General features: G+C 42.1%; 2 protein-coding genes across 5 annotated transcripts in view; one reads left to right on the top strand and one right to left on the bottom strand.

The window, feature by feature from the left end:
• The window catches only part of LOC113008503 (dynein, cytoplasmic 1, intermediate chain 2a), a 21,391-nt gene extending 15,611 nt beyond the window's left edge, over window positions 1–5,780 (top strand). For all 3 annotated transcript variants that reach the window (XM_026145966.2, XM_026145965.2, XM_026145963.2), the window contains 5 exons: window positions 301–434; window positions 1,437–1,581; window positions 4,140–4,280; window positions 4,443–4,568; window positions 4,848–5,780. In XM_026145966.2, the coding sequence (XP_026001751.1) occupies window positions 301–434; window positions 1,437–1,581; window positions 4,140–4,280; window positions 4,443–4,568; window positions 4,848–4,961 (660 nt within the window). In that variant the 3' untranslated portion in view covers window positions 4,962–5,780. The remainder of the gene's footprint in view (window positions 1–300; window positions 435–1,436; window positions 1,582–4,139; window positions 4,281–4,442; window positions 4,569–4,847) is intronic.
• On the bottom strand, window positions 5,730–27,394 carry LOC113008502 (electrogenic aspartate/glutamate antiporter SLC25A12, mitochondrial-like). 2 transcript variants are annotated; one of them, XM_026145961.2, is made up of 18 exons: window positions 27,240–27,394; window positions 26,681–26,734; window positions 23,940–24,082; window positions 23,428–23,543; window positions 22,591–22,730; window positions 19,512–19,658; window positions 19,184–19,322; window positions 18,217–18,310; window positions 16,109–16,193; window positions 14,804–14,885; window positions 13,377–13,535; window positions 12,347–12,399; window positions 12,030–12,110; window positions 8,757–8,897; window positions 7,524–7,662; window positions 7,175–7,333; window positions 6,393–6,483; window positions 5,730–6,309 (listed from the first exon to the last, which is right to left on the bottom strand). In XM_026145961.2, the coding sequence occupies exons 1-18, from the start codon at window positions 27,249–27,251 to the stop codon at window positions 6,102–6,104; spliced, it is 2,043 nt and encodes a 680-aa protein (XP_026001746.2). In that variant the 5' UTR covers window positions 27,252–27,394; the 3' UTR covers window positions 5,730–6,101. The 2 variants fall into 2 exon arrangements, with proteins under 2 accessions (XP_026001746.2, XP_026001747.2); XM_026145962.2 differs by lacking the exon at window positions 27,240–27,394 and adding an exon at window positions 26,835–26,938.

The following is a 27,394-nucleotide window of genomic DNA, read 5'->3' as shown; positions in this document are numbered from 1 at the left end:
TCCTTTTCACATTCCAGTTTGGTATTTCCTTCGACTTTACTCTTATTTTTTTCTGCAGCTCATTTTTCACTTTGAAGGAAATGATTCTTGCTAGCTGTGTCATTTCATCTCTGCTGCCAAGCCCTCGCTGTCAAACTGATTTTTTTTTATTTTTATATAAAGCACTAGTCGAATTTAGATTACACATTAATAAACTGTCGGGTGATTTTTATAGGTTTTGCTTGGCAGAGTGTGTGTTAACTTAAAGCCTGGGCGGGGAGCTTGTTATAGATGTTGTTCCATGTTTCCTCCCCTCCACAGGACAGCATGGAGCTGGTGTTCAAGCAGTCCAAAGCTGTAGCTGTCACCTCTATGTCTTTCCCTCTTGGAGATGTCAACAATTTCGTAGTGGGCAGCGAGGACGGCTCAGTCTACATGTCATGTCGTCATGGAAGGTGCGTTCATAAGCAACCGCAGTCCCACCGTGTCGCCTCCCGAACACCAGCAGGAAACTGAGGCGACTTGTAAGGCCCACCTAGACCCGTGTGTCAAATAAATATAGCCCACTCACTTCCCAGTGCAACGCAAATCCAACACTTGATCTCCTGCTGTTTGAGGTTTCACTCCTGCCCAGTCATCCTGTTTTTCTTTTCTGCTTGTCAGTTGTGTTTGTAAAGGTCGTTCAACATAAACAGGGCACACATGCAGGGGAAACAAATCATTTTTTCCCCCCCTGTTCTTTTATTTTTATTTAATTTTTTTCCCTCAGTATGTTTCTCTGGGTGAGAGAGTTTGTTTACAGTCGGTCATCCCTGGGAGAATTAAAACTGCACTTCATCCCACAATGTTCTCATTTAGGAGACTGGGGATCTTCATCTAGGATGGTCCTCGGCAGAGAAATGTGGCTTAAATCAGAGCTGCCAGTGAGCAGCGTGTCAGCCTCGCACCAAATGTAGTATGCCTGGAGACCACAGAGAGGTGATAGCTGCGAGGTTTTGCACTGCAGAATCACCTCTGTAATCGGGGGAATAATTTTCCACATCATTTACAATGGTATGATACTCTCATCGCAGTTAATAATGCATAAGCATCACTCATGCTGAGTATTTACCTCTCTACATTAATTATCAGAGTCTCAGTTGGGTAACAGCTCTGCAACATGTGGTTGAAGGGATGCAGTCACTTTTGCCTCCCTGCTGGTAATTACATGATACAAGTAAATGATTACTGTGAATACGTCCAGCAGAGGTCCATCTGTGCCTGTCGCTTACTTACCTGCTTAATGCATTGCGTAAATGGTAACAACCAGCAGTTTTGTGCATTTTTGTTGTTTCTTTTTTTCTAAAGTTTCTACAGTGCACATAAATGTGTATTCAGACATTAGATCTGAAGGTAAAATTTAATTCTTTGTGGTCAGTTTAAGCATATTTACCCATATTTATCTGTGTGCTCCACAGCAAAGCAGGCATTAGCGAGATGTTTGAGGGACACCACGGCCCCATCACGGGGCTCCACTGCCACACAGCTGCTGGGCCACTGGACTTCTCTCACCTGTTTGTTACCTCGTCTTTCGACTGGACTGTCAAGCTGTGGAGCACCAAGGTATGACTTGAGCTCTAGGATGTATTTTAAAGGCCATGATTCATTTATTTGGCCCATCTCTGCATAGGGAAAAGTTTCCTTCCTTTCTGTGCCTCTCTGGGCTTCACTATAATCCAGTTATTGTTCACTTTCAGCCGTAAGGTGGGACTAATGATTCTTTTAAGGTTGATTTTTAAGTCACAGACTTCTGTTAAAAGGCTATTGATTGAATTTGTAGACAGATGTCCTGATACAGCAGTCAATACCAGACTCCGTTTAGCCAAAATAATTAATTTTTTCACCTCCTATTTGCCACAGTTTGGTTTCCACAGCAACAGGTCGGCTCAGACTGTTAGGCTCTAATGTTTATTTTAAAAATGTTTATATAAAAATGGATTACTTCTTTTTTTTTTTTATCTGTAGTTGTTGTGGTAAACGAGAGTTGTTACCCTGCATTTTTACATATAGGATTTTTTTTTAAAAAACATTTGATATAATGCATTAGTGGTGGCAGTGGAAATTTTTCACTTTTGACATCTTGACTGTACATCACAATGAATAATACAGAACACTCTTGAACTGAACTCGGGAGACTGAAAAAAATAAGAGACAATGAGAGAAAAGGGCATGTAATGAAAATTCATAAGAAGTGTTGTCAAAGTGAAAGTCTCACCTGCCTGCGCTCTGTTGTCTTTATTTGGCAATGAATAGACACATACACGGCCACCTCCTCTAGCTCTTTTGGGAGACAGCCTCTTTTCATCTGGCCCCTTCGTGCATCGCCGGCTTATAGACGTGGATGGGGTTTGTGATCCCAGAAGCTCGGTTGTCAGCGGCAGCCTTCCCCGGTGGGGTCCCCTGGGGCAATTTCAGCGTTAAGTGAGGGGCCAGATGAAGAGTGATTCAGAAACCCCCGTTGAAGAGAACAGGAACGATATGATGCCCTGCCCAAGCGAGGGTTACTGGGGCCCCACTGTGGAGCAACACCCAGGGATGGGGAGGCTCAATGGCGAGTGTTTGGTGGCTGGGACTTAGCGAACCTCCTCTGGGCCCACTCTCCTGTGCAGTCAGCTCCCAGAGGGCCAGTTTAAGCCAGGCAAACTGTAAAAGCTCTGTTCTGACATAACAGGCTGTCCCCATTGCATCCCATCCCAAAGCAAGTCTTTTTCATCCATTTGCAGCAGTTACAGAATTCCCGATGGCTTTTTTTTGTTTGTTCTGTAGACATTTCACCTCCCACACTGGACACTTCTTACAAACCATACGGTCATTCTGTTCCCACAACAGATGAGTGGGTTTGAGATCCAGCGATTCTGCCCAGCCGTTCCATTACAGACTGGGATATCAGCTGACTGCTTTTATTTTTATACTCTATGATTAAAAAGAGCACATCGCAGAGAGGCGGCCTTTCACGTTCCCTCCATCAGTTTGACAAATGATTATCTTTTTGTTTGTTCTACGTCTGTCAAATGTTCTTCTTTGTCTCCTCAAATTTGGATCCCTCTGCACTTTTTTGCCGCTCTTGTTTTCTTTCGCCCATCTTAATCTTTCCCTTGTGTTCAGTAACTCTGTCTAGAAGCCCACCATCCTGGTGTCATCACTTCAGTGTCGAGGTAGAATCGGGTGTTTTGTGGGTGCCCTTGAGGCTTGTGAGACTTTTGTTTTTCAAACTAGAGACTGCGTCTCTTCTTGGTCTGTTATGGGAGAGCGTCTCAGTCTTGTTGATTTTATTCTGGTTAGAGGTTTGTGCTATTCTTTGAGTCGAATAGAACAGATGATTGAAATCTGTTCACTGCAAATCTAATCATGAAATAACTTTTTTGTTTTGTTTTTCTTGGAAAAATTTTACTCTGATTTTATTTATTTTTTCTTCCCCCCCCCAAATTTAAAGACTACAATGAACCCACAGAGGCTGATGTTCCAGATACTCAAGTAGCCAAATTTATTACTTCTTTAATCAGCACAACAGTTTTCAGCTGTGCTAACATAATTGGAAAGGGCTTTTTTCTAATGATCAATTAGCCTTTTAACATGATGATAAAGCTGCATTAGGTAACACAGTGTCCCATTAGGAAAAACATAGATGATGGTCGCTGGAATTGGGCCTGCATACATATTCCATTACAAATCATAAATTACTTCTGATTGATTTCATTAATCATTAATTGTCATTTACAACATTTCTAAGTGACCTTTAAGCATTTTTTTAGCAGTATTGTAAATGGACTGGTTCTTATAGAGCACTTTTCTACTTGAGCACTCAAACTCACCCATTCACACAAGCACTTTTTAAAATTCACACTCTAATGGACTCATTGCAGAGCAACTTGGGGTTCAGTGTCTTATTGTGTGTCCTGTATGAACATAACCATACACTTCTTTTGAAACACAAACCTTTGTAATGTTTGATCTTTCACACTGCAGTTTGTGATAATGTTGAGTGGCTTTGCTAAGTAACATAAGCCAGTGCGTTTTAACAGTTTAAAACATCACTGAGTTGCATTAGTGTGTAGATGGATATTTATACATTTAAAACTGGAAACCTTTTTGAATGAAGCTGTCCCCCCCCCCCCCCGCAGAACAATAAGCCGCTGTACTCATTCGAGGATAACTCGGATTACGTGTATGATGTCATGTGGTCCCCGACTCACCCTGCTCTGTTTGCTTGCGTGGACGGAGTCGGTCATCTCGACCTGTGGAACCTCAACAATGACACAGAGGTAATATTAATAGACATTTCTCAGAAGAGCAGCTGTGTGCTGTTACCAACTTTACTGTAGACGAGATACTCATATCTTGATTTTGACCTTTTTAACCATATCAGATCCTGTGCCTTCACATGGTTTAGTGTGCAAGTACACTCCTGATTGTTATTGTTTCAGGTCCCCACCGCCAGCGTCACAGTGCAGGGTAACCCAGCCCTGAACAGGGTCAGATGGGCTCATTCTGGCAAAGAAATCGCTGTGGGAGACTCTGATGGACAAGTCCTTGTCTATGATGTTGGAGAGGTGAGCAAGCATGAGTCAGCCTTTCAGTTTCTGACTGTACCTTTAAAAAAAAAAAAACATTTTGGATTTTGCAAAAATGAGTCAGCCTCTCACCTGCTACAATGTGTAATTTAGTAATGAGGGATTAATTGTAAAGCATTTACCTTATAGAGATTTTAGAAGAGCATCTTAAGGACTAATTTGTGCATTTTAGGTCTGCTCTTTGTGAGTAAAAAAATGCACAGAGCATAACCTGTCTGCGTTTGAAATTCACGCCTCTGTCGTGTTCCTCCCCCACAGCAAATTGCGGTACCGCGAAATGACGAATGGACCCGTTTTGTTCGCACACTGGCAGAAATCAACGAGAACAGGGATGACGCAGAGGAGCTTGCAGCTCAGCGTCTGGCCGCATGAGCTTATCTCCCTGGACGAGGCATTTAAGGGACCAGTCATGTGCTCGTTAATGTCAGACCTGTTTTGATAGATGGAAAAGATGAAGTTTGTATCAGAAAGAAGTACGGATATCGCTTGGTTTCCAACGCTCCTCTTATTTAGACAATTGCCTTCTTAGTTCGCTGCACCGTGGTCTGTCTTCCTCTGAATAAGCCAAGCGACAGGGCTACGAACCTCAGACACTAACCCAAAGCCATATTCACAAAACAGTCATCTTTTCTTCAACCAGATGCCTTAAAGTTTAATTTAAATCTTGATTGTCACGTCTTTACCCACCATTATTTACAGCATGGCAGCCTTAATTATGAGTTAAGTCGGTGCTCCACTTTCACCATATTCAGGAAAATCAGTAAGAGCTGTTCTCCATTTCCACCAAAGTTGTAGTAAAGCAATCACATCTCTAAACACCCAGGAATGTAAACATCTCATAGCTGTAGCCCACGTCGCCATCTCTGTTCTTTTAGACTGGATAACATAAACACGTGTTTGTAAAATAGTGAAATGTCAAAGTCTTTCTACCAAGATGTTGTTTTATACTGCACTTCTTGCCTCTTAATCGGCGCAGCTCAAGTTGGATCCGGGATGGTTGGAATATCACCCCAGCATGTTGAATAGGGTGATTATGTATGCTGTAACTGCTCGGTGATTTCCACGTTTGTCATGTACAGTGATGGGCTCTGAATAGAGATTGGTGTCAAAACAGAGAATGTACATTTCACAATAGAAATCAACAGTTTGAATGATTTATTTCAGTAAAATACAATAAATACATTTAAATTATTTCCCAAGTCCCCTGGTCGTGATTTCAAAATAAATACTTTGGAAAATATCTGTACATCCTCATGTCTCTTAAATGTAAGTCAAACATGCACACCAGAAAAGCGCAGTGACAATCCTTTGTAATGCCATAATGTCCCTCTGTGGAGAAGTACAAGATGTACAAAAAAATTGTGCAAGCTATGCAAAGAAAATGCAATTAAAGCCATACCCATGCAGCATTTATAGTAAGACAACCACTTCTATGCATTGAATCGAAATGTGGTTAAGTAAAGGAGGAAATGAGGGCTGAAAGTGCATGCAGCCCTCACGAGAAGTGACTGTTTATGAGGCTTGAGGCTCCGCTTTGGACGTCGCTGATGTGATTGTCACCTCTCCGGAAGGCTTAAACTTGGGCAGGTGCAGGCCAAATTTTCTCTCCACGCCAGCAAATGTTGAGGCAGCCAGACGGTAACCACCCAGGTGGTCTGGAGTCACAGAGGGAAGGTCCTTGATTGTAGGCTTGTGAGTGGGCTCAGATCCAGCAGGACGACTGAGAAGAAAGATTAGGAGATGCTGAGCCTCGTGATGCACTGAGTGGCTCGCTCTTGTTTGAGACGCGATTAATGTACTTACTGTCCTCCGAAGTCAACATAGAACCATCTCTGTAACAGTTCATAGGTCACCAGTGTTACGCCAAACTGCGGTGACGATCTAAAGACGCGAGCTAGAGGGAGAAATTTAAAAAATGACAGTTACAGAGAAATAGCATTACTCTGGTGAGCATCATGTGAGTGTGAGTTTCATTTATAGAAATCAAAGGCCTTCTATGGTTGTTAGGGCTAAACGGCAACCCTGAGGGTCGGTAATTAATGGAAACGTGAAACTGCAGTTTCTTCAGTTCCTCTGGAGGCCACTACAGTTGAGCCCCACAAACCCTTTCATTAATGCTTAAAGCTTGCATTTGTCATTACGACTGACAGATCTGCTGCGCTTCACCTCAGCTAATTTGAGTCACTGGATCCCTCGATCGCATTTGTGGTGTTGCTGTATGCTCGTACAGCCCATCCAAGAGGTTTCTGCTCAGTTTAGGCAAGTGAAATTCCAGTAGCTTATTTCTATGTCTCACTAATTAGAAGATATCCATGACTGTTTGATGTACCTCAGCTGTGGATGGATAAACTTTGCTAACCAAGTTTGCTATCATCAGTTATGTCACTGTCCCAACACATATATAGATACGAATAAGATGGTAGACAAAAGGCTAAGGCATCAAAACTTACACTGGGCTATCTCTATCTTCATATACAGTCTATTTGTTCAGTTCAGGTGAAATATGAGGTATATGTATATATATATATATATATATATATATGTATGTATATATATATATGTATGTATATGTGTGTGTGTTCTACCTCCTGCGCCCTTCCAAAACGCTCTAAAACCTTCCTCCTTGAGGATCTTCCTAAAGCAGTCGATGACTCCGTTATACGTCGTTTGGCCTGCTCGGGCTGCCACCTGGAGCCTGGTCTTGATGACATCAGCAGGGGTCACCAAAGAAGCTGCTGGTACACCTTGTTTAAATAAAACAACAAAAAAAAAAACAACCACATCATAAAGCACTCTCGCTATGCTATGCACAAACTGGGAGGAAACCTAAATGCATTTTTTTGTGCAGACAACATGACAGATCCCTTTACAAAACGACTCAACATGCCGCTGTTTCAATGTCCAGATTCTCTGAGCTTTCCAGATGTTCGTTACCTGCGATAGCTCCAGCAGTGAGCAGCTGCAGAGCCCCCAGCCTTCCATCGTCATCTGCCAGCTTCCCCTTGGTGTGGGCATAAACGGGGAAGTAGATAGCGGAGAAGGGAATGTCACGCAGGAAGCAAGCTTTGGCTCCCTAACAGAAAAAAAGGAAGATCTTAAAAATCAAAGGAACGTAACAGGGCTGATGAATGAGCAAAGACAGCAGTGGAGCAGCTTTGTCTTTGGGATTAAATGGTCTGGGATCTGATTTATTTTAACCTACGGGGGGCTTTAGTGTTGATGATGGAGCCAAAGAGCCCCAGGCACTGGACCTCCAGAGAAAAATCCATCACACCACAGACCTCAGTGTGCTGGCTTCTTTTACCAAGAGGAAGTCCGCTTTTTCTCCCCCCTCCTTCCCGTTTCTTTTTTCAAACAAGCCACACACTGTCTGCCGCTCATTAAAATATGGAGTATGAACACATGACTCCAGCTGTAAGTAAAGCCGCAAGGATTTGGAAAGGAGCAGTAGCAAAGCGTAATCCCTCAGTAATTTGCTGTCGGTTGTTGGCTGCGGTTCCGTTTGCATGTTTAACACTGTTTTGGAAAATTGCAAACAGTCAGCAGAGCAATGTTTGATCTTCAAATTTCTGTTTCTCCATCTCCATTATGTCTATGTACACATACAAGATGTTTGTTCAAAAACAGGAGTGTTTCATCTATGTATTGTTACAGGAAATTAAATAAGAGCAGGTTATAATTCACACCAAAATCCCTAAATTTAAGAGGGAAATATTGTGCCTTTTACTCTTGATACAGAGGGTTAGAAATTAAGACAAATATTAGGATAGATATGATTTTGCATCGAGAACCTTTAGGTGTTAAATTACTGTATTGCCACTTTCATTGCTCAAGTTATATTAACTGACAGACCCAATGTAAATTATAGTTAAAAAAATCAAACAAATGTTTAAAATTACAAGCAGAAAATATTAAAGATGTCAGTCTCCACCTTTTTATTTAGAGGGATGTTGGTTGTGAATTTAATGTATCAAACAATTCATCAAATCAAGAAAAATCTGTGGAAAAAATGTTAGATGAGAAACTTACAAGTGACAACACCATGGCAAACAAAAATAAACTCATGTTGTTGGCTGCTTGTGTCTCGGGATCATCGGAGTACCTTTCACTGCCCTTGTATGACAGTTAAAGGAGGTTGATGCTGCAGACGTCATGGCGCTGACCTACCTTGTAGAGGCCAAAGAAGCCCAGGTCCCTCACAACAGTCAGGGCACTGACCCTTGGGCCAGTAGTGATCTCTCCAGCCACCTGCAGACGGATCTTAACAATCTCCAGAGGATTGGTGAAAATCACCTGGGAGCCTCCAGCCTGCAACGGGAAAAAAATAAAATTAAACAAACAGCTGACTTGTGGCTTAAGAATGCTAGGATCAGGGTCTCTAAGTGGATTTTCAGTGGTGTGTGAGGCTGCACAAGTGAGGGGTGAATTCTGGGTGAAATGGTAATGATGTGTAAGCATTTCTTCCCCACAGGGATTCTAAAATCATCTCGGTAAACCTCTTGCACAAAGAATACTTTTTTTTTTCTCCTCCTAAATCTGATGTGATATTGTCAGAGCGTGGCCTTGACAGGAGGAGGAAAAAGCAAGCATTGATAGAAGAACAACCGGGGTCACAATAGAGCAGGAGAAGTCTCGGCTCATGGTTGGGAGGCTCTGACCCTGGCACCAGCCCTCTGCCCCCTCGCCTCCCCCGAGGCACCTCCTGTGGCAGGGTGAGTGGCCCAGCCTGGCCTCGGCCCGCACACTTCCCCAATTCACCCCTATTCCCAGGGGAGAGCGCTGAATCACCCAGACAGCTCAGAGTCCAGGAAAGCGATGCCCTAAAGGCACGGCACCCTCTGACTCAGGCACATTTATCACCCGCCCCACATCTAATCAGGCCTCAGGATGCCTGCTGGTGACATTCAGGGCAGGGGTCTTATCTGTAAACATCCGAGCAAAGGTCTAAAAAAAGCTCAGGCATATTTAGTCATCTTCAGAGTGGACGGGGAATATCCGCTTCTCTGAAGATTGATTCACTCGTCTGCTCCCTTTTATCTCCTTCAGTTCTGTCTGGTGGAAGCAATTATTTAACAAATTATCAGATTAAGCAGACTTCAAACTCTCATGAAGCAACACGAGAATATGGGGAAAGTCATAAAATACATTTCTATCAGGGTCCACAGATGGAATAACTTCTTCGCAGCAAGCATTGTAGTGGACACCATCCTCATCCTGTGCAAAGACCTGCACGGTGACTACGCCTCAGGTTCGTACCGCGTTGTCAAACTCAATCACAATGAGCTAGACCCCGCTTCATCCAGGGCCCTCCAGGGCCTCTTCCTTCAATTGCACCCTGACAGGGGTCACGACCCCGCAGACCTCAGCTCCTCTGAGTCCAACCTGCGGCCTCTGCTCCACAGCGCTCCTGCTTTATTTCAGCACAGCCGGCACAGAGGCATCTTTAATCCGATGATGCAATGACAAATTGCTACACAGAAAAAGGAATCACACCTGACCGCAGTCGCCATTTCAGACGATTCACAATCATAGTTTCTGTTTTGGGAAACTTCCGATGTGCTGACATTAGACGCTGAATTATAGCAACCTCTCTCACTTAATAAGAGTCACCATGGCAACAGTAAACACACTGGCAAATGAAGTCAGATTCAATTTAAAGCAAAAATCTGTAAATGAAATGAAATAAAACCACGATGCCTCCCTGTGTTTACAAATCCAAAACGGACACCTCACAAAGATCCAAACGCAGGTGAAAGACTTGTCTTTCAAAAACTTTAAACAAGCCGGGGCACCTTCTCCTTTAAATGGTGTGGTTACAACCAGAAACATACGCACAAAACATTACAACAAAACAGGAGTGTCATTTTTCTTCTGTGGGACTGTAAAAGTGCATCAAGCACTCTGCTAAGGTGCAAAGTCTATAGTCTACTCTTTTCATTACTCCACATCACCACATTAAAGAGGGAAACACTTCTTTCTGTACTATGTATTTATAATGTTCTGACCTGCAAAAAACTACTTACTCATCATGCAATAATATCTTACTTTTATGATTGTGGCATATGTATGTCTGTTCCTCTTAGACACATTGATCAGTCTGGATGAAACTCACTGTACAACCTGCCTATGGTACCAGGATTATCAACATGTTTATAGCTTTTGGGAATAATTATATCCTAATAATTTGTTTAGATTATGCACAGTAGCTGATCTATGATAAGTGTGCATTGTTTGTAAATACATTTTGCTCAATTTGTAGTGCAGTGGCACTTTGGGGCCACTGGAAAGTGCTGTCATCCATGTTTGTTAATAAGTGTTCATCAAACAGTGATAGTAATAGTGTCTGATTGATTACCTCGTCTTAAACGTATGTGTATATTATCATTTCTTTTGTGTTTCTGATGAATGGATGGACTATATACACTCATGTAGTGAAGATAAAAAGAATAGCAGTAAGTGAAACTTAACATACGTGTCTGTTTAAATACATGATTGAAGTGAACAAGTGCTGCAGGCCTCGTTAGTAACAATAAAGATATATACTTTTTATATATTTGTACTTTTAACTGACCTCTCTGGATGGTGATGCAGGATGTGGACTTGTAGAATGTTTTGATACTCTTATTTTAATTGGCTTTACACAAGTATTTTATTTTGAAAGATATTTGTGTTTTCCTACCTGACAGCTATGGATGGTCATGATTTACAAATATTTAAATGGTCATTAAGCTAAAAACTGAACTAGAATGGCAAAAGCCTGGCACAGCAAGGCAGTACATGAAGAATACTGAAAGCATTATGCGCCTGAAATGCTCATCCTTACTACCGACAGGTAAGATTAATATTGTGGTAGTCCTAGATTTCATTCAGCTGCCTCCACATTCAGTCTCTCTGACATGCCGACCTCAACTTGCAACAAATAAGAGATCTGGTTCCCGTGTTACTATGCAGAGCAGAACCAGCTCCCCCATCTTGGGCTTCCCAGCTGCAGCTGGTGGAGCTGGATCCATCCACTGGAGATATTTTAGAGACTCACTGGAGATGCAGCTAAATGACACTGAGGGCAGACATGATGGAGGGATGTTTAAAAAAAAACCAACGTACTTACATATAACACCTTTAAGTAAAGTTGAATACCTCATCCGCACGGCATATAATGATCGTTTCATGCATGTTAAATACATTTCTCACCCTTCACATATGTTAAAACAAAAATTAAAACACTAAAAGAGCAGTATCAGTTTAGCTTTGGATCTGAAATACTTACACATTTCATTTCTGTACTTACTTACGAACCCAAGACTACAAAACGCACATAATCACTGCACTATTTTTTTTTTTACTCATGCATACATCGCTTATCTTTAAGGTGTCCCTTCACTCGGTTTTGAGTTCATCTACAGAGTGAATTTGAATGATGATCGCCTCAGTAATGCTTACACATCCACCAGCCAGAATCTCTGCAGGAAGAGGGATGGTATCATCCTGGTTGGTGAACTTGTCTCTGACAAAATCGTTCACCTGAAGAAAAGAAGAAAAAATAAAGGAAAGGAGACACAAAGAAGAAGAAGAAGAAGAAGAAGTCAGATGAGACACAATCGCAGTCTTGATGGCAGGGCATTAATGTTAACTTGTGGTTGCAGTCGCATCTTGATTGCAAAGTGTGTCTCTTCTTCTTTGCATGTTTTTTTCCATTCACAATGAATCGTTCAGAACAACTTTTTGAGCACTCTAAGCTATGCAGTGGAATGACTTGCCGTGAGTTTGATAGCTTTCTCCGGGGCAACGCCAATGAGCTGCGGGAGGAGACCTGCAAAATATTATTCATAGATACCATTAGAATACCTGACAGAGAGAGAGAGAAAGAGAGACAGTCTGGCTGGAAATGAATGCACTTTTTTTTTTGTATCTTTGCTGAATGAATACATCCACTGACAGCTAGAACAATATAAGCTGCGGGGTTCTTGTGCGTGTAAAACAAACCCATAAATATTTACAGATGGTGCCTGATACAGCTGATGCACCAGCATACAAAGGTCCCACTGAAATTGAACAAAAGTCCCCAAAAATATGACACGGCTGCTCCATATGGGATCAGCATCGCGGAGACTTGATCCTGCTGTTAGCGGGGAACAGAGAGAGCTGTGTGGTCACGTACAAGATCGAGGGGGGAGGCTGGGTGCTACAGTGGCGATAACTGCCATACTGTTTCACCGTCTGTCCTTCATCAGGCCAGATAAACTTCTGAAGGAGCTGCTGAGTGACTGCTGCTGGTGTGCAGCCAGAAAACAGCCGAGCGTGTCTGTCTCTGAGTCAATCACCCTCTTATCATGTGCAAGAGATGAGGAAGGAGGGCAGGGGGACGCAGATCAGAGCAACAAAGCGCTGCAGTGGTAGAGGCAGCAGTAGATGGCAGTCTTGACTTCCCTCATATGAAAGAAGTGTTGTATATCACAAGCCTTCAGCACCATTATCACCACTCAGGCAGAGGCAGATCAGACACCGCTGCTGCTGTTGCTACATGAATACTGCTGGTCATTCTCCTCGGGCAACTCTCCCAGGAGATAATGAAAACGTGACCCATGGGTGTTGCTTTATTCACTGCTGAACAGGGAGGGCAAAGGTTTCTGGTATCAATTAGCGAACCATGCTCCCGATATTAGCGCGCTGGCGAATGTTGATGCTTTCCCATCAGATGGTTTGTTTTGCACGACACCCACATGTTGGCTTGCACAGAGATTTCAGGTCTTTTCATTTACTGAAAAAAATAAATCTGTAAATGATTACCTCTGTAAAAGCCGAAGAAGCCCTCGTAACGGAGCACTTTCTTTGCGCAGTCGAAGCTGTTCTTGTACATCAGCTCTCCTACAAAGGAGCCGGTGGAGCGCTGGTTCTGCATGCGCGTCTTCACCAGGTCAATAGGGTACACAGCCGTAGCGCCGGCAGCTACAAACATTAAAAAAAAAAAAAAACCACACACAATGAACTAGTTTTGGGGGGGTTTCTGCTATTTTGGAAAGATTTTTTTTGAGCATCTAAACAATTCAGAAACCAAATTCACATTTTACTTGTGGCAAATGTGACAAAAAGAGCTGCAGTTTGTTTTCTGATTTGTGCAACTGGCAGACAAGAAAACCCAAAATGACAAAGAAACCCCCCCTTTTTTCAGTCTAGACAAGCTAGTAAATGTTTGATCTTTGTGCTTCTAACAATGAATTACTATTACTTTTTAATTTTTTTTTAACTCAATTAATAACCTGTTGATATTGGACAGCCCTTGGGAAGCCCTCTAATGCATACAAGCCATCACTTTATTTATCTAGAGTCCTACACAACTGAGATGTACAGCAATAATTCTGCAGCTACATTTGGGGATGGTTTACCACTTCAAAGAAATCATCATAAAGCTTAGAGTAGGAAGTCCTGCAAAGTGGACGACTGGGTGAAAAATACAAGATGAAATCAAGTTTAATGAGAAGGATTTGTGGAAAAGTAAGGAGAGAAGAGTGTTGAAGCTTTTATGTTCTCTGTTATTTCAAAAGAATGCACCTTCGAGCCTTTATTGTTATTGTAAATAACTGTTAAAAATCGCGGTTTGGCGGGTGTGAACTTTCTCAACTCCTGAAGGGAAGCTTGCCAGAAAAAGTTTGAGCAACACTGCACTAAACTGTTGTTATCAGTTACACTCGCCATGTCTTGTTTGGCATCAAGGCCTGCTGTAATGATGATTCCCAAACGTGCAAACAGAGAAAGCAGCACAGTGCGTGAGAAACAGCTCATTCCTGGTGGTTTCTCTGTATGCCTCATGACTTACAGTATATCTCTCTCTGACCTGGCCTGAATTGGCTTCTGCTGAATGATGACTGAAAACTCTTTGCGTATTTAAGGAGAACAAGTGCACACACACACATACAAAGGCCATGTTCCTATCTGAGGGGCAGTTATGTCAGAAGTTCCTTGTATCAGTTCCCCCCAGCGTAATTAGAGAGGGAGATTCCAGGGAGTGCGGTTCCGGAAGATTTGTGTCATTCCAAAGCTTCGACTCCAACGACAGCCTGGAGCCACGGTGGCACGGCAGCACAATGCCGGAGCCTCACATCACAGCCCTTCTCCCTGCAGGACAATGGTCGGCCCCGGGGCCTCGGCGCGGCAGCCAGCCGGCTAAGGTTACCGCTCGGGCGGGCCGGGGGCTCCGCCGCAGACATGTCACTCACCTCCAGCGATTGAGCCCAGAGAAAACCTGTAGGCAGACTCCGCAGCCTGGAGCCAGATGGGCCGAGACGTTTCGTGAGCGTGCTGTATAGGAGAAAAAGACACCAGCGGTCAAATGAATCTGGAGAAAGACAGGAGGGGGGATCAGACACTAAACATGAATCGGCTGGCTATTAAACTATAGCGAACCAGATACATTGTGGAAAGAAAAATGCTATAGAGTACTCAACGGCGGAGGAAGGCGATGGAATGCAGACATGTCACATAATGTCTGATTCATCATCAGCCTGTATTAAATGTCACAGACAGACTAGCTCTGGATACAGTAAATGACTGTGTGAACCTGCGGCTGAGTTTTCCACGCATGCGACATGTGGGAGGCTAAAAGCTAAAAAGGTCTTCTTTTATTTTTATAACAAAGCATAATTTCTCCCTTATCCACTTGATCTCAGGATTGGTGTTTGATGTTGAAAGCAAATGCCTTTGTTTACACTGGGAACTGTTTAGCCTCACAACCCTTTTCCATGTCCAGATAAGAATCTACATGAATATTACACAGTCCGAGCGAGACATCGTCAAATGTGTGTGCAAGTCGATGTATTTAGCAACTTCTCCTGCCACCAGATGAGCAGGGAGTGGAGAAGATCTTTTTTTTTCCCTCTTCCCAGATGCTTCCACCCAGAGTTGCATGCTAACAAGATCGAGGTCTTGATCAAAGGGTTTAAACAATTAGCCTACTTCCACAGAAGGGCAAGGCTGAGAATTGCAGCATCCCCCCCAAAGGAATCAAATTCCAGACCTCTGAGCACGAGTCCCAGGAGTGGCCTGAAAGCTCTGACCACAGCCTGATATAGAGCCGTGTTATCCGGTGGAGGCAGGAACTATTTTGTTCTGCCACATCCACCTTGACTCCCACTCCCCTCCTGCCATTAGCAGACTTTGCTAAAGGCTCCTAAAACTTCTCAAGCCCCACACTGATAAAAGCCTCTTATTAGCGTCTCAGATGTGTGATTGCAGCTGATGTGTATGTACAGCCATACTGAATAAAATAGGCAGTGCCTTTCATGGAGAGGCGCAACGCAACAATCCATTCCTCCTCTTTGACTATAATTGGAGTACTTTTATCTGGGAGTTAAAGAAATGCACTTCACAAGGGAAGAAAAACATGGGCACTCTGCTAATTCAGCGACTGAACAGTCTTCCTTTTTCTCGCTTCTTTCTGAGAAGGAAGCAGGGCGAAGAAGTGGGAAAGGCTTTGATGAAAGGCAGGAGGATGTGAGGTGTATTAGAGGAGTCACTCAGGCTACCTGTCTGTGGCTCTCTGCTAGGTGGTATGGCATGTCTCCTTCCTCCAGCGGGGCAACTCTCTCGATATCTGCGTGGTTCAGCCGCCTTGAGGGGGAGAGAGAAAGGGATTTAGTCCAGGAAAAAGCAGAAAGCCGTGCATCTACTCTGAGCGGCAGCCAGTGATGTAAGATTTTCCACAGACCTTTTACTGCCATATAACTTAAAGTTCCTGCTACTCGAGCTTATACACACAACAGACAAACAAAGCTGGAAGGGGCCCAATGAGTAAATGAAAGTGTTTTGTTACTAAATGCTGGAGATCCAAGTATCCCCCGCTGGTCTGATGCATCATAAAGACTGCATTCATGTTTTATGTGTGTCTTGTTAATCAGCCACTGGAGCAACCATTGTTAAACAGAATGAGCAATAACTTTATCTTTACGACCAATAAACAGATGTTTATAACATATTCATTCCATTCGTGTCGGCTTAGAATAAAAACACGAGCTTGTGTAAATGTAAATTTGAGGGAATAGCAGGAGAAGCTACCTGGGCGACTGCATTAATGACAGTGGAAAAGAACATTTCTGCACTTCTTTGGACTCCACCTCGAGTTTGGTTCGTTCCATTTCATGTATTCCTCACATATATGCAGGTCGGACTTTGGCAATTTAGGAAAGCATTAGTCTGCTAGAAATCCAAACTACATTTAAAAAAATTACACAGTCAAAAACCACCCAAGTTAATCCAGGAGCTGGAATAATTATTTCCCCATTTATACACATAAACACTACAGAAAAAAAATAAAATATTAAGGAAGTTTGTCCAAGTTTCTTTTTGTACCCTTTTAATGAGAACATATTCATAATTTAGTTACAAATTTAAATGCCGCACTATGTACAAGAGCACTTTTTCAGCTTGTCCAACATGAACAGGTACAAATAAAAGAAACATTGTATATTACAGTACAAATATTCACTATTAGACATCTGTTTATTAGCATGTGTACTACTTTTTCAGTAAATCTTCATGAATAATTATAAAACACTTATTAATGCTTCATATACATGAAAACATTCTTCAATTTGTAGGTCATTAACTAAAGGTTTTCCATCAATATCCTCCTAGTGTTTTTCTTTATAATGCATGTTTTACTCAGGAGTCGGGACGGTCATTCTTCTTTAATAACACTTATTAAATACAGTCAAATGCAGTGGTTGCTGTTATAATAACGTCCCCCCACAGACCCGAGAACCGGGTCATTGCACTGTAATGTGTTCAGTATGGAACTGGACCAGGTTACCATTTACTCTTTCCCATTAGATTCACTTCACCATTTATCAGTTATGGTTAGTAAACTGTCTCAACTGCTTATCTATAAATATAAGCTTTTAATTTCAACCACTCCTTCCATTATGTTTAGCTAACTAGTTTTTTCTTAATATGCTCATGTTTGCTCAATAAATTCAACCTAATTACACCTTTAGTCAAGAATTTCCTAGTTTTTAAATCTAAATTTTCGATAGGTCTTTCCTTTGATTATCTATTATGCAGTGAGCGGACAACACTTTTAGTGGGGTGTACAACTTTTTTCCCTACGTACTTGTTTATTTACCGATTTTTATCATTTACGCAATCCTGTTTTTATTTAAAAATAACTTTTCTGCACAAACCTATGGAAGCTTCCATACAAACCTGTCCAGGTCAATCAGTTCTTTAATTAACTGTATTTTCTTGCTTTTTTTGTAGTTGTTTTTTTTTAAATGAGTTGAGCCTTTAGTTACTGTGAAAGTACTACTAGCGCTATTATTTGAGCATCACTGGTGTAACGTAATACAACTAAACTAGGGTTCATATTTTTTTTTAATAAATCTATATTAAGTGAACTTATAAAGCAGTTGAGTTATTGAGAGGTAATCTCTTAATGGCCTGCTAATTGCAAAATGTTTGAAATACAGATTTCACATAAGCATGGAAATAAGCTAATGGTAAATACAAGCACCTTATTATAAACTGTTGTCCAGTAAAGTCTTGTTACTCTTTAGTGTAAACGTGTTGTAGCCTGAAATATGTTCACTGACCAATAAACCAACTCCACAGGTGACAACAGAATAACTGGAGATCTTACCCAGAGTGAGAGTGGAGACCAACGAGCTGATACAGGATGTCAATTTCCATCGGAGTGATTTGACCAAACTTATTTGCAGCATGAACAAACTCCTCTACAATTTAACAAAGACAGGAGACGATGCAGTCACACAAACTGGATTTCAAACATCAGACATGAGGCCGAGAGGATAAAAACATTAGTTATTTTCTACTGGAGGTTTGTGTTATGTAGTATTTGCAAATAATGGTCCTTGTATTTTTTTCTTTATGTGGCTCTTTGTTGCAGAAAATTTTTTAAAACCATTAAAACCAGTCCTGTGTGTGCTTTACTTCTTCCTCGACTACCACTAACTGAACCACTCTCAGCAGCACCCTGCACGGCTCTACTATATGGGATTTATATTCACTTCTTTACTGCTGCCTGCTGAGAAATTCCATTGCCATCAGGTGGTCGTTCTAAAAGGAAACCTAATGGTAGTTGTTGAGAGAGGGGAAAGAGTTTGTTATTCACTTCCTCCACACCTTTAGTTACAAGTATGCTCGAGGTGTACAATGATATACTTTTCGGTGAAGGACAGCAGACATGCAAGTGCTCGCTTTAAACTTAATGATATTTGACATGCTCGGCAACAAATAACAATAATTATTTGCAAATACTGTTTGCTCAAAGTCTTTTCTACAAGGCGAAATACCAATGAAGAGGAAGCAGAAGTCTAAAGTTTGCATCTGAATGGGAAACACAACTGGGAACAAATGTGACTGACAGAACGACTATCAGTTACTCAGGTATACATGTGTGGGGAGGGGAGGGGATGATCTGATTACCAGATTGAAAATGTTCATTTACCTTAGTAATTTAGTGCTACAGTAAATGTTTCCTGAGTGTTCACTCACACCACTCTGTCAAGAAAGTTAAAATATGATCGAACATCTCACATCACATTTACGATGCAGACGTGATTATTTCGGGAGACGCTCGGCAGTACCTTTGGTGACGAGAGTGTCTTTGTGCGTGCCCGCCACCGTGCTGTAAATCTTGCGGATCAGCTCCATGTTGTTGAGGAGAGCATTGAAGGCATTGAAGTAGGAGAAGCTCACCATGTGGGAGGTGCTCCCTCCCGCAGCCTACAGCAAGACCAAAAGCCTGTCAGACCTACTGGATAGGAGGGACTACGGATGGATCTTATTATGTTCCTTCAAATCTTCCTTAACCAGCTAAATGACAGCAGCTCAGTAAGACATAAATCACTAACACAGATGCTAACTGTGAATTCTTGTGTCACTGTTTAAAAAAGGAAAATGTAATAACTCAACTGAAACCAGATTCTCCTCGACAAACGGAGTCAGCATGTGGTGCCTGATGGTGGCCATGATGTCACTGAAGTCCAAGGCAGTGATGGTGCCGCTTTTGCTCTTGTCTTTTTGTGCAAATGCCTGGCGGGCGTGCTCAAGCTGCAGCTCCTGTAGCACACACAGACACACAAGGTTAAGATGCTAAAAAGGAAAAAAAAAAAAAAAGCAGAGTGCGTTCCCAGAACCTTGGAAGAAGAAAGTACAATAATATCAGTGTTAAACAGATGTGAAAGTCATGAGATGTGACCGTGTTAGACAGATTTTCTTTTTTGTTAATAGCAGTCGTTTCTCCAGAGACTAATGAAAACCACGTCCCGGGTAGTCTGATCCCGCATTCGAGCTGAGCGGCTGCCGAGGCGGCTGGCAGGTGTGTCCGCAACAAGATGATTCAATATGACAACCGTGCAATCAGAAGGGGATGCAGGGGAGGCTGACCCCGGGTCAGTGTCTGCTGTCAAAGCTCATCGCGTATAACCAGAGGACTGTGGAGGAACTCCAACACCGAGGTGCTTCTTCATCCTCATATTCTTGCTCTGATAACCTAATCAGTGGATTTATTCTCACAATGTTTGCTGATTAGAATGCTCAAAACTGGTCATGATACTCATTACACAGACATGTACTTTTTTTAGACTTACAAACACTCTGTGAACTCACTGAAGTTTCACATTCCTGTGAAAGAGCCCTAACTTTCAATAACAATCGGATCTACTTGCATCAATTTCAAGTAACGCTTAGAAGAAATGTAATGTGCTCGGACATGACAGAAAACAAGACAATAAAAATGATACATATAGATGAAATTCCGCACGCAGAGGAGTGTTTGGTGTAGTGGTGGGAAGCTCCAGTCAAGTATGATAAACCACAAAGCGCTCTGAGAGATCCCACACTGAAGTGGAGACAGAGTGCAGCCTGCATAACTCTTGGACCACCCAGCTTCTGCCTCAGACCACAGCCCTCGACTCTGAACCAGGTCGCTGCACTAGCCCCGCTCCCGCTTTTTCTTTTTGACAACACACACACACACACACACACACCGGGCAATAATCAATCAAGAAAAATAGCAATTTTTGGGCATTGTTTGACAGTTTAACAGTGAAGCGAAGTTAGGAAGGAGAGAGAAAGCAAGGAAGGACACATAGCAAAGGGCTGCAGACTGGATTGAAACCTGGGCCACTGCATGTCAGCTGCAACTGAATGGGCGCCTGCTCAACAAGTGGGCTAAACTGATGCCCAACTTTAACTGTCTTAATGGCACAACAGGCTCCCTCAAACCCCCAGAACTACTGATTACACTCCCCTCCCTTTTAGTTATGCCAACTATATGCATGGCATATAGTCCAATTTGACCCCAAGTGGGATGAAATCCCCACAGGAGAAACGACTTCATGTTTTCTGATGCTATTGAAGCACTTTTGGCTGCTTTTCTGTACAAACTGTTTACTTTAAATACAGAAGATACTAAATTAACCTCCTAAGACCCGAACTCTTCCACGGCATGCATTTTTAATTTCTCTTTGATATTTGGTCACATTGGGGCCCAATTACCAGATTTTTTTTTTAACCTTATTTTTGTTTTTAAGAAAAATAAGAGCCACATATGAGGATATTCGTTTAAAGTTTTGATAGAACAGCAGCAGTATAATGTCCTCGTAAGTGGATATCAGGCCCATGTAGAGCAAAATTGAGTATTTCGGTCTAAATAACCCAAAATGTGATGTCCACATATGTGGACGACAGGTCTTAGGAGGTTAATCAGATTTAGATGAGAAAGTTGGATTATGTTCATTAAGTATTATCTTTAAAGACTTTTGCACTTATTTAGAGGGGACATGTTCTTAAATTAAAAAAAAAAGTCATGAAAAGAGCGTGAGATGTATATTTTACACTTTTTGGAATAGTGACGTTGTTGTGTGTTTTTTAAAAACCTTTTGATAGATACTACTTTTTAGACTAAGCAAAAGAAAAGTGGCTCCTCTGAACACAGATGTACACATGTAGATAGTGCAGGGGTCACTTCTGTTTCACTGGAAGATGCATCAACGCGGCTGCCATGTTTGACAGGGAATGCAGTTTTCCATAATATATATTGTATATATGTCTACAGAGGTCACAGGTCATCATTAGTTTTCAACTTTGTTTCAGTCCACCATTCCATATTTATAATATTATTGTTATAATATTAATAATATTATTTGTTTCCATAACAAAATACTGGCAATACTGGTTTCCATCCATTCATCCAAAGTTGACTAAGCATCAATTGCTTAGTCAACTTTGAGTCACATGGGGGCTGAAGCCTATCCTAGACGATATCTCATGTGATCCTGGGAGAAATCGCGCGCTTGCACTTTCACATCTACAGCCAATAAACAATTCGCCTAACGTGCATGTTTTTGGACTGGAAGTCAAAGCCAGATTACCCAGAGAGAACCCACACAGTCACAGGGAGAACGTGCAAAGCCAGGCAGCAGGTTCAAACCCCAAACCTTCTTGGTGTGAGATGAGAAACTACCACCCACTGCTCCACCATACTGCTTAACTTTTGGCAGGAATTTAACCAATCTGCTTGTCGGTAATATTCTGCCAAAAAAAGTTTGTGAAAATTAAAAATTGATCTAACAAATCTCGTCATTACAAAGACAGAACTGTGAACGTCAGACATGTAATGAAAGCTGCAGAAGAACACCAACAGAGTTAGAGCCAATTTAAATGACAGAAGGTAGTATTAAGTCAGCCTAAAAAGAAGGACCAGTCTACCAACTGAGATATGAAATGAACCACCCCACCGCCCCACCCCTCCGAGCAAGATGGCAGTAGAGGAGATACAAATTTCACAAGCCTAGATGCAGCTTCTGTTATCTGGCTTCTGTAGACGTAACATACACAGCACAGATTAAACAAATGAACTTATTTCCAAAATGTAAAATCATTCCTTTAATTTTAAAAATGGACCGATGCTCATCTGTGAAATTTAGCTCATTCCTTTAACACGCTGCACATCAGTTTTGACATAAAGCGCCAAGATAAAAATACATACCTGCAGAAATTGGGTGAACTCTGTGTAGCTGAGGTTCTTGTTCCTTTCATGGCCAAAGTGTAGCCTGATGAACTCACAGTCCCAGTTAAAGGGAATGTGGTGATGGACTGTAGTCTGGCTGAAGATGTCACGTACATTCTCTGGAAGAGAGAGGCCCGAGTGAGCAGTAACAAAAGACAGAAGGAAAAACCTGCAAGATGAAGCTGTAATGTCCATCTCGCATGCTCATTCCCTTTGCAGAGAACCCAGTTAAAGGAGATGAAAGAGTCAGTTTGGATGGCGAATCTGAAGAGGCTGTTACATTTTGAGGGTCGTGAGTCCTTCCAGGAAATTTTCTGTATAAGCTCTACTCTCAATTCCAGCTGCCTTTATGGAGGCCTATTGCACAGAAAGAGCACGACAGCAGCTTCTTTGTAAGACTCTCTCGGTTTATGACAGACTAGATTCATGTCGAATGGAGCTGGGTATAATGTGATGTTTCACACAGCTCATTGCAGCACTGCCCAGAGACGAGACCTTAAAAAGGTCTCACTGCTAGCATATTTAATACTCTAAAGAAGAAGCCCCCAAAAGCTCCGATACTCCCATATTTATTGACTATACATGCTTACACACAAAAAAAGAACTTCTACAGTGTTTAATCATCCCCACCCCAGTAGTTTCTTAGTGTTTTTCATCATTATGTCATCAATGTTTTCTTTCAACAAGAAGCACTTTAAATTCCTTTTAATTATCTACATCAGGTCTACATCTTAAGTCAGACGTAGGTATAATAACATTATCCAGTTTAAATTATCCTCTGTGCTGAAACACTGACATTAACTACCATGCACATACCAAATGAGATGTTCCCTGTACCAGTCTTGTCAAACAGCTGAAAGGCAACTATGAACAGGGCATCGGGGGCACATAGAACTGCCTCAAAGGCCAGAAACTCCTGGAAAGAGATCAGTCTGTTTGGAGAAGAAAGAAAAAAATGAATGATGAAACATATATGGATCTTCAATATCAGTGTCCAGGACACGGACTGACGTTGAGGACAAGGCACAAAAAGCATTAAAGGTATACGTTTTATAGCCAAGCTTCAGTTTTCATTCTTAGCAACAACACAAACTAGCCAATGAAATAATGTTACTAACACTGGTTATACATTGATATATATACACGCATATCTATCTATCTATCCATCCATCCTTTATTTATCAGTGAAGAAAAGAAAACGTTTGACAGGTTGTTGATGTACTAAAATAAATATCTGTTTATAGCAAAAAACAAAAACAAAAGATAAAAGATCTAAGCATAACAAACTCTTCATGGCAACCTTCATCGCACGACTTGTTCTTACTCACCCATCCTTGGTGGTGTCAGCCACTCCGGCTATCAGCTCCACAGTTTTGGGATTGTGTTGAGGCTGTGTATGCAGACCCAGGTAATGCTGCACAAAGTCCTTGGGGGTCATGTAATGCTCTCCATCCTGCACCACGTTGGCATACTGCAAAGAAGAAACAGACAAGCTATAAACAAGACTCAGTGTGGATCCATATGTGCATTTAATCGGAGAACCAGTAAGGCTGAAATTTTACTGTGTGCATAAAAAGAGGAAGATGTGGACATATCCCTTGTCTCTGTAACAATACGATGCATCCCGCTTCCTTTAACAGCATAAAGGAATCTAAGTTTATCGGCCCTATAGAGCATTTTAAGCATATATATAAAGCTTTGCCATAATGACAGGCAGCATTGAAAAAGCATCTCTGAGCTTTGTCATCTCTTGACTTCATTCTAACCATGAATCTCATTCTCGTACAAAAGACATGTTGCTACACACATAACAGACAATGATGCATGCCGTGCCACTGAAATTGCAAAGAAAAAAAAAGAAAAAGAAAAAAAGAAGTGTTATTGTGTGAGAGGAACACTGTATTACAATGATTTACCCCTTACTCATTCAGAGCAACGCTGCTGACAGCCCCTCTCTTTTTCAGGAACACCCTGTTCCCACTCACACACTTGCACACATTCAAACCTGGAAGCTGCAATACAATCTGCTGGCCGCTGAGCAGCTCCAGTGGCCTCCGTGTGAGAGGTTCAAGGCCTTTCTCAGGGGCTCCTCAGGGATGGGAAAATGTTTGTTTCACTCATCTCACCAGTGAGGGACTTGAACAGGCCCGCTTATCCAAAGTCTTAAGTTAGCAGGATACATTTTTCTATGATGTTCTATGTTGTTTTATCCTGTACAGTGGTGTGAAACGTGCTGTGCCACAGTATACTATGTAGAGATTTATTTGAGCGTGAACATCTATGGATGCCTTGTGTTTTGGGGGTATATGGTGTTACAGGGCTAAACACAAGTCTAATGAGGACGGTTGCTTTGGTATTCCGGTCTCGAGGTAATACTACTGGGGAGCCGATGTGAGAGGCCTTGCTTGTTGGAAGTAATAAAGATATGTCCCACTGTGGGTACTCCGTGAGACCTCAGCTGTTAAAAAGATACCCCTTTCCTATCTGTTGTTCTTCAGTTTTGCAGTCAGAGACAAATTAGCTCAACAAAACGTTGTTTAAAGTCCCCACAAATACCAACTCAGACAAAAGTAGCCTACAAGGCTTCTAGTATCTCCTTACATGCCCCAGTATGGCATAACCATCCTTTTAAACCTAGTCAGCTGAATGGGGCATGTTCAGCCTGGAGAGCAAAAGATACTGCAACTCTGACAGTTTGCATCCTTCCAAATTTACATTATTTTTTCATTACCTTCAAATTAGACACACTTAATGTCTAAGTTTGGGCAGCAGTTTGTTAACAGAGTTTTGGGAAGAAGCAATATCCCTTATTCATAGGTGTTCCAACACCACATGGTAGTTTGATTTAGTACAAGGTGATGCATAGCCTGTATTACTCCAAAACCAAAGTGAACCTCATCTTTCCATCAGTATCCTCTCCATGCAACAGTGCCTCTCACCAACTTTCTCCAGAGAAACGACAACTCGGACGCTCCATAGAAATTCCAGAGCTTCCACCTGACATGCAGATTGAAACTCTAGGAATGATGACTGGCAAGAACCTATAGCGGCAAAGATTGAAAAACTGTCCAACATTTTAAAAATAAAAAAAATTAAGTGGTGTAAATCCTTGCTGTTTCATGATATGCAATTCTAACCTCCAAATCTACTTGCAGTTAATAAAATGCATATAACAGAGCCTTGTGTTGCAAATGTGTTTTACTCCACTCTGCTGACGCAAAGCATGCAATACAGTGCCGTGCTGAACGGGAGATCTGGGTCACGCTCTAAGACATAAGGTCATTTTTAGAGCCCGGGTTGGTTTTCAAGTTGGAGCAGAGATAGCTCTGGGAACACAAGCACCACATGAACTGGCAACAGAAAGGCCACACTCATGGGCCCGAGCCAAGCTCAGACAGAGAGAGTTCGACATGAACCCAGCTGAGAGTGTGGGAGGAGACCCCCACGCCAAGTGTTTTCAGGACAATTCAACGCAGTCTGCTGAATTAATCTTTTTAAGTGAAAATATTAATTCCGAGCAATTTATTGCCACATTTCTCCATCACATGATTGTGTATCTATTCACCCGCGCAGTAGGCCTCAAGTAGTTCTTAATCAAATTATACAGGCAGTCAGAATGAGCTTCCACTAATTAACTCTTCCACCTGAATATGCAACACAAATTACACAGCCCTGTTCTAGCAGAGTGAAGAGATGTTCAGGGACCATAAGGTGACTTAAGAAGTTGACACTCCAAACAAGACCTGGTGGGGGTAAACAAACTAACACCCTAATGCTGGGAATTGGTTGTCTCGGAAGAACGAAGAGGAATTCTTTAAGTTTTAAAGATAAAAAAATAAAATAAAAAGCACACACACTCTGCACATGCAGAAAGTTAAAGCCAAGGACGAATCTCTGTAGTAGCTGATCCATAATTAGTCAGAGTATTTATGTGACCTTTACAGAGCTACGTGTCCCTGTGGACGCCACACAAACTACTCACTCACTGCACCAGTAGGCTTTTAATGTATTTGTTTGATTTCATATGAGTTAGTATTAGAAACAGTTTTAATCCTGGAGCAAGCCTTACCTTCAGAAAAACAGTCTTCAAGTCTTGGGGGTCTGCCCTTTTGGTTGCTTGCACCTGTAACACACAAGTTGGAATTTGTTATGAAAAGCAGTTGAAAAACTGACCATACCACGTTAATGCCTGTAGTTTTTGGAGCTCCAGCAGGCAACTCTACCATCAATAAAGCTGAAGTTCAGTCTGTCACAGTTTAGCTTTGATTTTCCCCCCTTTTTACGCATCGATCGCAGGCTACTAACAGCAACAGCCTGGCACTGCATATGGAAGTAGCCGTGCTGCGATCCTTTCAGACAGCAAAATCCCATCAAATCTCCCAGAATCAGAAAAAAGCAGCAGAGAAAAAGAAATTACAGCTGTCTCTGCGAGGCCGGGAGAGATGCGCCTGTGTAAAGATGTAGAGCTTAAATAAAAGGGGGGGAGGACACCGCTGCGTTTCAGACTGAGGATTTGAACCCAAGCGTCCGCGCAGACGAGCCGTCCTCGGCATCCGACAGCGCAAAGCTCGCGGCCGTTTTATTGCCTTTAAAAATTATTATCTGATAAGAAATATTGACGGAGTCACCTTGACCGCCATGCTGGATGTGACGTCAGCCGCAGTGGACTAGCGCAGGCGCTGGGCATCGGGATGACAGCGGAGGTCCGAGACAGCGCACTATTTTTAGCCAGATTGTTGTCCTTGCTGTGAACAAGGCGCAGCTGAGATGGACGCTCCGGACA

This window comes from Astatotilapia calliptera, chromosome 16 (genome assembly GCF_964374335.1).
Source record: "Astatotilapia calliptera chromosome 16, fAstCal68.1, whole genome shotgun sequence".
Classification (NCBI taxonomy): domain Eukaryota; kingdom Metazoa; phylum Chordata; class Actinopteri; order Cichliformes; family Cichlidae; genus Astatotilapia; species Astatotilapia calliptera.
The sequence above is the reverse complement of the archived record's forward strand: the minus strand, read 5'-3'. Positions and strand labels throughout refer to the sequence as shown.

Excerpts from the sequence above, each read along its gene's own strand:
- LOC113008502 (XM_026145961.2), bottom strand. Across the intron at positions 19,659-22,590 it reads AGTTCACCCAATTTCTGCAG|GAGCTGCAGCTTGAGCACGC; the intron begins GTATGTATTTTT and ends TGTGTGCTACAG. Across the intron at positions 6,310-6,392 it reads TATGTTGACTTCGGAGGACA|TCGTCCTGCTGGATCTGAGC; the intron begins GTAAGTACATTA and ends CTTTCTTCTCAG.